This window comes from Trachypithecus francoisi, unplaced genomic scaffold (assembly GCF_009764315.1).
Source record: "Trachypithecus francoisi isolate TF-2019V2 unplaced genomic scaffold, Tfra_2.0 Lachesis_group0, whole genome shotgun sequence".
NCBI lineage: Eukaryota > Metazoa > Chordata > Mammalia > Primates > Cercopithecidae > Trachypithecus > Trachypithecus francoisi.
Window position 1 is genome coordinate 178,426,213 of NW_022681453.1, and position 14,917 is coordinate 178,441,129.

The window sequence follows — 14,917 nt, forward strand, 5'->3', positions numbered from 1 at the left end:
ATGAAAAATAAGATATTGTCCAAAATTAAATATTGAGAAAGTACAGAACCTAAGGTTTGTATATATATAACTTCCTTCAACATGTAGGACCCCACCTAACTCTTTGGGTGTCTTACATACAGTGGATTTTCAATAAAAATGTCATAACGCTGATGACTACATTACTATACCAATCAGTCCTTTAGGCTGCAAGCCGTTGAAGTAAAACACATCTTGTCGACTTCTTTTGTGGAATCCATCAGTAGTATAGCTTAGTAGCTATAGCACAGGCTTTACTGTTGCAGAGGTGTTAGTTCAAATCCTAACTTTACCTCTTATTGGAAAGGTAGTTTATCTGTCTAAGCCTCAGTGCCCTTATTGATATGAATGACAATAACAAGATCTACCCATCAGGTTTGCTAATTCATCATTCAACAGACATTTGTTGAACACTTTCAACTGCCAAACATTGCTGAGTGAATTAAAATAATGCCTCAGGGTTACCTCTGAGAGAAGGCTCAGAACAGAGCCCTCCACATAGACACCTTTCAAAGAGTGAATAATACTTTCTCAGCATTGATGAGTTTGTGATGTTCTTTTATTAATCTGGTCATCATGGTCATGACAAAAGTTGGCAATTGGGGTACATTTCTCAAATCAAGTATTTCTATGGCTTTCTGGTTTTCCTTTACTTCTTAAGTTTCTTTTTCTTGACAGCCATATATGACCTCTGGTTTACCTTTTTTTCCCAGAATGGAGTCTACTGAAAAATGTGAAGTGGTAATTCAACATTTTAATGGAAAATATCTGAAAACACCACCAGGCATCCCAGGTAAGAAATGTCACTAATAAATCACTAAATGATGCCGAGGCTTAAATTGCTCTTATTAAAATAAGTACATGGTAGTGCCTTTGTTGATCACTGCAGATTTGGGGAGTTTGCTTTTATTAATGTGTATTTTTAAATAATACTATGTGGCAACTCATCTTTCTCAAAAACGTTTTGGTAATTCTTCTTTGGCTTTTTGAATCTCTGCTACTAATTTTCTAAAGTGGATTAGAAGAAAACCATAGCAAATAATAGTTAAAGAATGATGTGCTGAAGTGATGGAAGTTTATGACTCAGCATTAATATTAAAAATCCAATTTCTAAGTTACAAAATACCTAAACAATGATATTCACAATGAATCCCACAAATTGATGCCAGCCCTGAAACATTTCTTACCAGCCCATGACAAGAAAAGTACAGAAACTGAGAGAAAGCATTTAGAAACTTGTATAACAATTTGACAATGTCATGAAATCTGAGTGCATAATTTTCTTTTACAAAAATATTGGTTACTGACAAATTGGAAATTTTAGAAAATACTGTCTATTTATCAGAGCTAGTTTGAAAAGCCCCAGTCTGAACTATCCCAGGGCCTTTCACACTTCCCAAGGCAAAATTCCTAAGGTTTTATACACATCATCAAGTGTTCTAATTTTATACTATTAAGAATTACATTAAACATGAAATAATTGGATTTATTATGTGTATCAGAGCTACAAATGCCAGAACTTGAGGTGGTAATATATGTGGAAGGTTTTAATATTAAGTAAAGTTTTAAATATAATTTCTATATAAAAAATTAACAATTGAATGAAGTATTAAACTAAGAAAAATTACATAAGTAAAGAATCATCTGAATAAGGCAGGTTGGTTTATTTGTTGGTATTTTATATAGTTAGTCTCAAAGGAGACTAAGGCAACTTCTTTCATCTTACAATACGTGACTTTCATCTTTATAAGCTTGATTTCAATAGTGTTTGCTGTATAATGCATCTACTATTTAAAACCCATCAGAGAGTTCAGAGGTTGAGCATTTTAGTTTCTTAAAATATATTGAGTTTATAGATAAGAGGAAGCATATACAAAAAGAGAAATATTTTTGTGGAGGGTTTTGTAATGACTTGCTTTGTTTAAGGGGGATGTCAAGAATGCAGAAAGACCCTTCAGACAGACAACTTGCATAATCTGAAAATCTAAAGTAGCTGATTGCTGGCTAATCAGTGAGTCAACATACAGTGAAGACTGTGCCTTGATTTGGTTAGCTTCCATGTGTAACGTTCCCTTGGGAACTGACTGCATTATGATCCAGTTGGAGACATATGGTGTTGTTAAGAAAAGAGTTAGCAGTTTTCATCTCAGCATGTTAGCTGCCCTTGCATTTTAGCAGAAATACTTTTTTTTTTTTTTTTTTATAAACAGACATTTTAAGACACTTTACTCAAACCTGTCATCGAGTAAAGGAGTTGCGTTATTTGTGGACTTTCCTCTTATTTGTCCTATTTTATCCAACAGAAACCTATCTATATAGAAGTTGTTCAAACTAGGTGTAAATTATATAATTATATAAAAATAAAAATGAGCACACTGTATAGAAATTATGGATGATTCAAGTTTCAGCACGTCTCAATTTTTTGATTTGTTAAAAAAATTGATATGTCACAAAGACATATTGAAAGCCTTCTTGCCCTGATTGATTTGAAGGTATTTCATTTGGTTTTCCCCGTAGAACATATTGCTGACTAATACAATTTAATGCTGAAGACAAAGAAAGTCACTACAAATCCCCAAATGTCTGGGCATCCTTCCAGAATATGCAGGCTGTGATATTAACCTATCTAATATCATAGCTACACCCAATGGAAACATCGTGAATAGCAGGAACTTGGTTATGAGTTTTCTCACTCATTTTTATCTCCTGGGAACAAGAAAGACAAAATAATTATGTTCAGTTATAAAACTCTTAGGAGAGATAACTGTATGCTTCTGAGATTTCCACTCATCATAATAGAGCTAAATACACAATATTGATCATCATCAGTGCTTGAATCTGCTTATTTATAAATTACTTTGAAAGTTAGAGTTGAATAAAGGCTTCAAATGCTAAGTAAAGATATTTAATCTTTGATACTTAAATTAGGTGGGGAAGAAAAGAGGATATAATACAAGATATGGGTATTTTGAAAGGTAAAGTAGTAATTTGCCCTTGTTGAGTATAAATAATTACTAAGTTACGACAGGTATAACTACAATTTGGGTATATGCTGTCTGCCTTTATTGGTCCTCATTAACTTACTAGCTGGAAATAGCTGAAATCTTACTTTCAGAAATATATGTCTTAGCCAATATTCAGTTCCATATTTACAACAGGGAGTAGGATGTCACTATGAGCTATGGCATCAGATATTCATACTTTTTTTTAAGTGGCCAATTTCCTATTATTTTTCATTACTTTAGAGAGTGTGTCTTTGCTTGTGAATATCCTCAACTATAATAGTGTGACCCACTGAAAACTAAAATACAATATTTAAAATCTGAAAAATCTCAGTGTTCTGCCTTATCAAGATTTCACATATTTGAATTCAGAAGTTTGTGGTTTTATAGAACTGCACATTGATTGTTTAAATACATTGCTTTAAGGTCATGTCAATGAGGGACTCACAGTGATCCAATAATTATGACCTGAGATCCTCAGGCCTTAAGAAAGCTGTTGAAAGATTGAATATTATGTCAATCATCTTCTTCTCATACTAGAGCCCTATTGTATTAGTTTGTTTTCATGCTGCTGATAAAGACATATCCAAGACTGGGCAATTTACAAAAGAATGAGGTTTATTGGACTTACAGTTCCACATGACTGAGGAGGCCTCACAATCATGGTGGAAGGTAAAAGGCATGTCTCACATGATGGCAGACAAGAGAAGAGAGCTCATGCAGACAAACTCACCATTTTAAAACTATCAGATCTCATGAGACTTATTCACAATCACAAGAATAGCACAGGAAAGACCTGCACCCATGATTCAATTATCTCCCACTGGGTCCCTCCTACAACATCTTGAATGGGAATTCAAGATGAGATTTGGGTGGGGACACAGCCAGACTATATTGCCTACATTTAATATTACTCTAAGCAAGTACAGAGCAATTGGTGCCATTTTCATACCGTCTACCTCTCTGTTTAGGGACAGTGTGGAGAAAATGCGCATGTGTTATTGGGCAAATATAATGGCATTCAGTTTCTGTCACTGTTGACAATGACAATTACTCTTAAAGGAGATGCAAAGCTAATTATTTTCCTGAGATGATCATCTAAGTTTCCAAGTCCCCAACTGTGTTATTTCTATAAAAGAACAAGGAAAAAAAATCTATTTCAATCTAAAATGTTGACATTGCTCTGAATTTCAAACTCTAAAAATGTTATAGGTAAGGAAATTTGCAAGGACATGTAACCTGACCACATTTATGTTCCTGCCCCATTTCGATTTTAGCCATTGTTGGAATAATTTGCTAATTAAATATGATTCATGTTAGTATTCGGTTCTAATTCCTAACAGATATGTGAGTTGGAAGAGAACTTTACAGATATCTTTTTGGAACACGCTTTATTTCTCTAGGCTCTTCCTATTTATTTATAAAAGATCTTTTTTTAAATGAATGCATCATGGATCATTGATGTCTTTTAGCACATCCCAGAACTACCTCTGTTCATTTTAGATTATAATGTTATCCCCAGATTTTGGTTACCTGGATCAATGAAGCTAAATATACATGCCAAAAGTCAAATTATTGAGTACTAGTATACAGGAAGTTAACAAATATCAGTCACATGTATTGCTGACAGCAGATGAGAAGGAGACCAAAAGCATGTGTTAAATAGTATCAGTCATTTGACTGTTGTAGCCATCAGCAGAAAGAGATCATTCAGCATTTTCTGCCTTCCCTAGAGGGAAAAGAAAATACAGCATTCCATAAATGTTGCATGTCCTACATATCGATCTTGATGTTTTTCTGGACAAAATGAAGGATCATTAGTTGCTTGCCTGCCTAACCCCAGACACTTCTTTGTCCCATAATGAATTGCACAGCAATGTTGTATAGCCCCAAAGTGTTCCATTTTCAAACCTCTGGCAAAAGCAAAGGGTTAGTTCCCAGACACTTCAGGGATCTGTAGGGCATGGACTTGAAAGGCTCACTTTCAAAGAGCCCCCAGAGCAGGATGATACACCATGCGGAAAAGGCTTTCACATGTAGGGACAAGTATTGATGAACAGAACATGCAGGCCGGTTTGTGAAAAAATAAATCATGTTTTTCTCTCAAACTAGACATTTTTTTTTTTTTTTCCTGTAAGCACGTGCTCCTATCAGTGGAGCAGTCTTTTCAGAATAAAATGGAATAACTAACTTCTGGTATGCTTTCCTTATTCTTTAGATAATTGTTTCTAATCTCAATTGAAGTAGGGAAAATTTGAGAGAAAGCTTAGCACATTATGGGATCTTTTAAAATTTAACAACTGTTGTGACTGACAGAACTTTGCACAAATAGTTATGTATCAGAGTAATAATATTTTTCTAATAAATAAAGCATGGGGCTTTTTGATGTTTTGACATAGTAATTTTAACGTCGTGTGTTGATGTAAATAAAAATGTGTATGACTATGTATGTATATGAATACTTTATGGGAGCAAGCAAGGAAAAATATTTACAATATGATTTTTTAAATGATGAACACAAGTGTTCATATAAACTTAACATTCCTGCCAGAGTAAAATATTGACAACATATTTAAATGCAATTTATCTTATGTGATTCAAAAATCAGAATATTTAAGCAATAGATTTACAAATTTTTATCAGTGGGGAATGTTGCAGAGACTTAAAATCTGTGTTTGCTCAATAGTAACTGTCTATTAAGTCCACAAATACAATTATAGCTGAGAAGAGGTAACAAATAAAAAATGCTATGGTGTATAGTTGGGCAAAAAATATTTCTTGACTGTTCTGCTCAGGTGGAGCATTGCTTCTCTCTCAATGTTTCATCTTTGTGAAACTAAAGCATCACTTGTATAACACACTTTGTGGACAGTGTAATCCCCAATTGGGTATCATTTTAGATTTTTCACTAGGAAAAATTTTTTCATTCTTAATGTTGGTGATGTCTTCAGATTATTCCTATGTATCAAACATACTTTGTTGCTTCATGATGAAGAAAACATCTTTAGAATATTATTAATGAACTTCACAGAGCAGCTGGACAATATCATGGTTAATGGAGTCTAAGCATCTATGTGAATTCTATGGAATTTGATTAGGTCAATCAGTTTTCAACCTTTCTATGGAGCTGCATCTGATATTGTGAAGGTAAAAAAGCTATGGGCTGGTAACTGATTAGATATATAAGAAAGGAAGAAGAGGTGATTAAATTTCTACATCTTTATATGAGAAGCTAAACAGAGAAGGAAAAAAGTTTCATTTTCAAAAGAATAGAAATAATTGAAATGAGTTTTTTGACAGGGCTGCATCTACTCTACTCACCTGTGATTTCAGCTGCATAGGAGATGCAATCTAGAAGCATCTTACCTCATGTATCCACCTAGTTTCTTCACTTTTCCACCTCAGGACAAAATCTATAAAAGCTTGCTCAATGACACAGACAAATGTCTTCTACAAACTTTGGGGGAATTATCACCCCCTGGGATAGCCTTCAATCATCAGGGTATAGGAGACAGAAGATAACATTGGGTCTCTCATCCTTTGGAAGGATAATTCTGAGTCACATTCTACAGGGTTCCTTGAGAGGTTATCCACAGTGGTCACAAGCTCAATGAGGTTTTCTTTATTAGCATTTTTCCCCTTCCCCATCTTTTCCTTTTCTATCATATCAGCTTCCTGACATCAGCTCCCAATTAAACTACCTTCTCCCATGCTCTGATTTTAGGGAAAGTCAAATTCAAGTTGGGAGTTCTAAAAATGATGTTAGGGAACTACTTTTTGATTCAAAACCTCTGGCTATAAAGGAAGGTATTCGCTTCACTGAAGTAGTAAAGTGAAGTTCATGGCCCAAATATACTGTTTTTATGACTTTTATTTTTAAAAAGCAGAGATTATAAATCACATAGTAGGGTTAATGAAGGTGAACATTAGAGGTAGTAGTCAGGTAGCAAGCCAGGGTTGAAATTTAGCAAGAGAGGTATGGAAAAAGACAAGGAGGACAAGAAAAAGCCAAGAATGGTGGCATGGCCGACTTGAGAACAACTGAGGACATAAAGAGTTAGATGACTGATAAAAATGGAAAAGATTTAGGGAAGCCATAAAGCCAGTAAAGTGAAGGGGAGGTGCAGGCATAGACAATTATCATCAAAGAGAAGGTATTTTTTGAGGTTTCGGTCTTGGTTAAATGTAGAGGTGGACATCGAATATGACATCCAGTGTGTGAATGCCTACGGCTGGCTGAAATCAAGTGAAGAAGATCTTCAGTCAAGCAGCTGGAGGCTTATGATTAGAAGGTTGGAAGGCCTTTCACTATTATCTTAAATTTTATTACTTAATGTCATACTTGCCTTGATTGCCTCTTGAAGTTCTGATCTTGGTAGCAGCAGGTTAAGTGAATAGTGACAAAGAGTTTTTCTGTCTGTTTGTTTTAATTTACCTGATTTTGAATTTTCCAAAGCAGAGTCTTTTTCATTTTTGTAGCTCAAGGGTTGTATGCTTAGCTTTGTAAATTCTCACTAAATACTCTTTGGAGTTGTATAGTTTCATGAGTTAAATGACAATCACACATATATTTGCTTTTAATGAACTTTTTGAAGGTATGGGGAGGATGCACAGCTCTGGGTAAACAAACATGCAACCAATTTGGGGAAAGACATGGAGGAAAATCTTAAAATATTTTTTAACATTTTAGTTTAAAAAATCTCCATATCTAAATAGAGAGAGAGAGAGAGAGAGAGAAAGAAAGCAAGAGCAAGCGAGAGAGAAATGTTTATAAGAATAAGAAACTTATTTGAGAAAAATTCCAGTTACATTTTGGAAAGTCTAATTTTTCTAAGACTGCTTTTCAAGGTGTACACTGAAGACCTAATTGTAGTTTCTTTAAATAACTCATTCTTGAACAGTGCAATGATGAATTCTGTTTTCTGTCATGGCAAATGGTCTTGCCTAATTATACTGGAATAATGTTTCTAAACTTTTTGCCACTGGAACTAGTTAAGCACAATGATTATGCAGCACTTTTGCTCCCCTGCCACTTCTTCACATAAAAAGATAAATGTCTTGAGAAAAAACAAAAAAGAGAATTTCCTGTCTATATTATATCCCTTTTGGCATAATAATGTTGTTCAATTCTGCCTAGAGAAATTACCATATTAACTTATTATTTCTTTTATAATGCTACATGATATAACATACTCTATAGTTTTTAATCAGTAAGATATGGTTAATGCTTTCTTTACCATATTTTTTCATGGTTACATATAAAGCACCAATAAGTAGCAGCATAATGTGTCTGCAGTTTCCATTTGGTTGCAGAATTTGATTGATTAAAATAGTTGTGATTTCATGGGACAGAGAAAAGGGATGAGGAGGTTTTCTATACATCTCCAAAATCATGAACCACCTTCATAGCTTATTTCTAAAATACTGACTCCATTAGGGTCTGCACGAATTTCTGAACTGAAAATTTCACGTAAAAACTTACCAAATAAATTATAAAACACTAATTTTGCTTCTAACACCATGTTGGGCTTTGCCTTTTGTCAGTGTTACTAATGAGTAGCTAAACCATTTAGTGTCTGTCTGGATGAGTCCTATTAGCAAGCTGAGAGTTGAGTGGCTTAAGACCAATTAACACACAAGCCAGAGAAACCAAATTGAATAATTAAGTTCTTAGTGCATTTCAGAATCTAGAATCTCATTTAATAGGATTGATTTAAGAACACATTCTAACCAATTTTTGTATGAATGGATAGTATTCGGAATTAAATACTTGCCACTTTCTCCCTGTAACCATCAAAAAGCCTGCTATACACACGCCTCATTATTTATGATCTAATTTTTTAAAATGAAAAGTCTGCAAAACTTAATACAATATTTTAAGAGAAATGTGAATGAAAACAGTCGGCAAGCTCTGAACTAGTCATTATGTGTTTATCTTATTTCTGCTTTCTCTGATTTCTTATGTCTTTCAGCCCTGAATGATGAATCAATTATTTGAGTAATATTTTAGTTATTTTTCAGTACAAAAAACAAATCTTTCATAGGAAATTGGTATGCTTATGAAGATTCATTTGTCCCATTAGATTGTGGGTTTTTTAAAAAAGAACTTTGATGTTCATCTCCCCCATCTTCCTTAAACAATTCAAACCCTTTGAAAACAACTGTACCTTACTCTTTCTTCCAAACATCTAACCCAAAGCCTGGCACAGAACAGTATGAGTATCATTTGTTAAATAAATAAGCAAATACCTAGTTGTGGCAGACAGAATAACGGTCCTCTTAAGATCTGTAAGTCCTAATCCCCAGAACCTGTAAATATGTTAGGTTACATGAAAAAGAGTAATCGAGGTTACAGCAGGAATTAAGGTTGCAGCTGGAATTAAGGTTGCTAATAAACTGACCTTAAAATAGGGAAATTATTGTCTTAGTTTGTTCTCACATTGATATAAAGAACTACCTGAGGCTGGCTAATTTATAAAAAAGAGAAGTTTAATTGACTCCTGGTTCCACAGGGTGTACAGGAAGCATGGTTGGAGAACTCAGGAAACTTACATCAGGGCAGAATGTGAAGGGGAAGCAGGCATGACCTACATGGCTGGCGCAGGAGAAAGAGAGTGAAGGAGGAGGTGCTACACATTTTTCAATAACCAGATCTTGTGAGAACTCACTATCATGAGAATAGCAGGGAGAAAATCTGCCCCCATGATCCAGTCACCTCCCACCAGGTCCGTCTTCCAACATTGAGGATTGCAATTCAACATGAGATTTGGGTGGAGGCACAAATCCAATCTATACCAATTAGCATGGTTTATCTGGGTGGGCCCAGTGTAATTAGAAGCATCCTCAAAAGTGGAGGAGAAAGGTAGAAGAGGAGGTCAGAGTGTGAAAAGAATTAACCCAACATTGCTGGCCTTGAAGACAGGAGGCAGCCTTTGGAAGTTGAAAAAGGCAAAAAATTGGATTTCTCCCCTAGAGCCTCCAGAAATAAACTTAGCTTTGCTGACACCTTGATTTTAGCCCAGTGAGATCTGTGTTAGACTTCTGACCTATAGAACTGTGAGATAATAAGTTTGTGTTGTTTTATGCCTCTAAGTCTTAGATAATTTGTTATAGCAACAACAGCAAACTAAATATACTAGTATAGAACTTGCATTCACTGAATATCATTCAGACTATTCCTATATTACATTATTAAATAGCCTCTGAAAAACTCTCGTAGTTTATCCTAATTTTTACCTTCTTTGTGAGTTTTTATTGAAGAAAAATAATATTCAGTAATGCTTGTTAAAGCACAGTAAGAAACACTTTTTTTCAGCACCATCACAAGAGTTACAGGCACCACTGCAATGGAGTCTCTTACAGTGGAGATGAGAGATTGGGCTCAACTCCGAATGCAGGATAGACAAGTGGAAATTTACAGCCAAGGAGCAGCATAGGAGGTCAGTGGTTGGAAAATTACCAAGAGGAAGCATCAGGGCTAAGATTCTTGCTGAAGACAATCCAGGGTAATCAGACATCACCTAGAAGAAAGTTCAGTCAGCTGACTAAAGTAAGGCCTAAAAAAGAATCTTTTCAGTATCATTAGAGTTGCTTGTGTGTTAAACAGAAAAAAAAAAAAAAAACTTAATTATTTTAAGTTCACAGTTTCTTTATACCTTCTCATAAGCACGTATTACTATAGAAGACTGTTCGGTGTCTGAAACAAGAGACTTTGGGAAGTCCTTATATATTAGAGCACACTGCTTTTTATTCAAGGAAATATAATATGAACTTAAACTATCTGATACCATAAGTATGTCAGGAAAATAATCCTAATTGCTAATGTAAATCCATGCCAATGTATATCTCTTGGGTCTCAACCTTAATACTTGCTTTCAATAATTCCTATTCTTGAAAAATTATTAGGGCCTAGAAAAACAGAATGGAGCTCCTTGAGGTTAAAATCAACTTTAAGTTTTAGATGATTATATCTAAAGCATAGTTCATGCTCACACCCCTACTCATTGTCCCATGAAACAGGGAGTGTCCTAAAGCTCTAAATGTCCTGAGTCTTTCATGTGAAAGTTTAGTTTTGAGATAAAAATTAACAATTCAGAGGTAGTGAATATGCATACTTATTATATATTAAGAAAGACAGATAATGCTTATGATTCAATAATTTAAAAAATTAAATGAATTTTCAAAAATGTGTTTCTTAGCCAAAGTTATTATACATTCCATATTATTCCTGTAGCAAGACTGGGAGCCTGTACATATGAAAACATAACCATTTTCTATTGAACTGAATGTGAGACGCATTTTGGACCAGGGGTTTATATCAAACAGTTGCACTAGTTGAACCGCTGAGATGCCCTAAAGAAAAATAACTCAATAATTTAAGTTGATCTCTAGCTGTTTGTTATTAGAGCAGATGTTAGTGCTCCCGGAGTGTTTGCCTGTGGCCATCAGCCAGCACCTGCATCTCTTTCATTAAGTGGACTGCCCTCAGGCCGCAACAGCCTCTTTTGCCTGTGAGCAGTGACAGTCAGAAGCACCTGGGAATTTACATCCCCATTTGGGGCTGTCCATAAACAGTGACTGACAGCTGTTAGAGTATCAATATCCCAGTTCTTCTGCTTCTGATGAGAATACTCTGTGTGTGATGTATACTATCTCTGTAGCTTTCCTGAAGGATTCAGACAGTTATAGTTTGTGGGACTGTTTAACACCACATCCTTGCTTGACTCCTTCACTTCCTGGTCCCAATTCCCTATTCCCTTACTGGCTTTTCCTGAAAATACTTCCTAAGAATTCACGTTCACAAGCAACCTTGTTTCAAAGTCTGTTTCTGGTGAACCCAAACTAAGGTATTATATTCATATAGACCCTAAGTGTGTTATTCTATGATCGATTATTTACATTAATGTTTTGAGTTTTACAGTCTCATCTATAAAATGTACTCAAGTTAACTGAATCCCTCAGGATAGATTGAGGGAGGTTTCAGAAGTGAATATAAAATTCCTCAAATTCCCTCACTTAGCTGGAAATAGACGTATGAGACACTCTAAGTAAGGCAGCATTTGTTGATAGGTCACTGGCTTCTTTGTAAAAGGGATACACCATTTGAATGTTGATAAAGCATGTGTAATGGCAGATAAAAATGTGATCAGGTCTCCTGTGAGTAAGCAATCACCGGCCCATTATCATTGAGCTAATCACAATATTTCTTAATAAAAGTCCATTCAAATGAATCAAAATCATATCCATATATAAGATAATGGGGTTTTGAAATTAAAAAAAATCTTAGCAAAGTATACAAAAGCACTGAAGAAAAATATTGAAACTAATATGTTTTTACACATAATCGTTTTAAGATGGTATAGTGAGCTGGATACAAAGGGTGTTACAGAGACCGCTGGAGGTCCCTAAGATCCTTCCTGGTGGTCTACAAGGTCAAAAATATTTTTCTCATAATACTAATTCATTATTTGCCTTTTTCACTCTGATTCTCTCATGAATGTAAAGTGGAGTTTTCCAGGGGCTACCTGATTTGAGATGTGGCAAAAGATGGAATATGGAAGCAAATATTAGAATCCAGCTGTCTTCTATTAAGCCAGAAATGACAAAGCCATTCTTCTCTTTTTTATTTTGCTTCTGGAAATAGTATTTTTAAATGAAAATATATGATTTATGTCAATATGGAACATAACTAGTATTATTTTAAAATAAATAAACATCTACTTATTTTATTTTTTTTAAATGGTAAGTGTCAATAAATATAACCTGTCTAAACAAGTTTTGGGGAATCTTCAATAATTTTTCAGAGTGTAAAGAGGCCCTGAGACAAAAATAAAAAACAAACATTGAAAACTACCCATATAGAACAAATTCAAGCCCTTCATCTTAGAAAAGATGAAGAAAGATAACCAGGATAAAGGCGAAGCTTAAAATACGCTCTCACTTTTTTTGGTCTTATTTTGAGAACCTATGTATGTTCTAGAAAGCTAGTTTCAATGGAGCAATTGAAAACTAAATTTCAGGCCAGGCACGGTGGCTCACGCCTGTAATCCCAGCACTTTGGGAGGCCGAGAAGGGCGGATCACCAGGTCAGGAGATAGAGACCATCCTGGCTAACACAGTAAAAACCTGTCTCTACTAAAAATACAAAAAATTAGCTGGGCATGGTGGTGGGCATCTGTAGTCCCAGCTACTTGGGAGACTGAGGCAGGAGAATGGCATGAACCCAGGAGGCGGCGCTTGCAGTGAGCCGAGATGGCACCACTGCACTCCAGCCTGGGGGACAGAGCGAGACTCCGTCTCAAAATAAATAAATAATTAATTAAATAAATAAATAAATAAATAAATTTCAATTAAATGAGTTCTACCGGTTTTTATTTTTTATTTATTTATTTTTTTAACAAGCATTCAGGTGCCTAATCTATGAGGAGTATTTTGTTTTATTTTTTAAATGCAGAGGCAATGGTTAGTCTTCTGAACATTTCCATTCTCATTTTTATTGGCAAATAGCATATTGTTTGACAGAATATGTGAATGTTTTATTAAGACAACGTATTTAAGCAGCATGTGTGGCATGCTGCAGTTGTGGGAATGGAATTATGTGAATTTGTGAGTGGCATGTGAATGAGTCTGCCAAAATTTAGGGAGAGTTTAAGACTAATACCTAAGAGCCAGAAAGCTAACCACAGATACCACATGGGAGCTATGTTATCATGGTAAGAACTGTTCTGTGTTGCTTCTTTTAGTCGCTGCTAATTTCAGATAATGTTCATCTTACATCTGGACTTCACTATGGTGAATGTTATTCACCACGTAGGATATATCTTAAGTACGACCTTCCAGGTTTGCTAGTTGTAGTACATGATGATGATGATGATGATGATAATAATAATAATAATAATAATATATTTAAATACTACCATGCAACTAATTGAACCCTGTATATTATTAGTGTTCATATAAAATCTTTAAAAATTTTCAGAAATTAAAGTCTCCTATTGTAGAGTCACATAATCATGATTTCATTAAGCTTATTGCATCTTCACCTAATTTGAACGATTGCTAAGGAAAATAATTCTCTAGTCACTTTTTGTAACTAGTTGTAATTTTATCTGAATGAATCCATGTAATCGATGAAAGAATTTAAGATAAAATTCTCATATAATTTATTTTTAAAGGACACAACTCAATATTTGCTTACATCGTTTAACAGCCCCTTCATTTCTCACATCTCAAAGACAATTATTTTACATCTTTGCTATACCTATATGATGTTAAGGAAAAGAACACCAGGCCGGGCGCGGTGGCTCAAGCCTGTAATCTCAGCACTTTGGGAGGCCAAGATGGGAGGATCACGAGGTCAGGAGATCAAGACCATCCTGGCTAACACGGTGAAACCCCATCTCTACTAAAAATACAAAAAACTAGCTGGGCGAGGTGGCGGGCGCCTGTAGTCCCAGCTACTCGGGAGGCTGAGGCAGGAGAATGGTGTAAACCCAGGAGGCGGAGCTTGCAGTGAGCTGAGATCGGGCCACTGCACTCCAGCCTGGGCGACACAGCGAGACTCCATCTCAAAACAAAACAAAACAAAAACAAACAAACAAACAAAAAAACAGCTTATGATGTGCTTTCTATGAGATCCTCACGGCCAGGATCCCCTTTGCCTTTTATGAATTTAATTTCTGAAATAACATATGTTACAGAGAATACCACCTTTGCCTTTGGAATCAGATGGACTTTGGTTTCACTTATGATACTGTCTCCTCTTCACTTTTTAACTTGAACAAGTTATTTAGCATCTTGCCAAGTTCCTCATAGAAGCTAATTGTTCCATTTGATGTTAACAATATCTCCTTTACAAGTGTTTCTAGAATTAATTGAGAGATTTTATACAGCTCCAC

General features: G+C 35.1%; 1 protein-coding gene across 6 annotated transcripts in view; it reads left to right on the forward strand.

Annotated features, from left to right (window-relative positions):
- The window catches only part of RBMS3 (RNA binding motif single stranded interacting protein 3), a 771,622-nt gene that overhangs the window by 500,516 nt on the left and 256,189 nt on the right, over positions 1 to 14,917 (forward strand). For all 6 annotated transcript variants that reach the window (XM_033212877.1, XM_033212879.1, XM_033212876.1 and 3 more), the window contains exon 6: positions 732 to 811. In XM_033212877.1, coding sequence (XP_033068768.1) covers positions 732 to 811 — 80 coding nt within the window. The remainder of the gene's footprint in view (positions 1 to 731; positions 812 to 14,917) is intronic.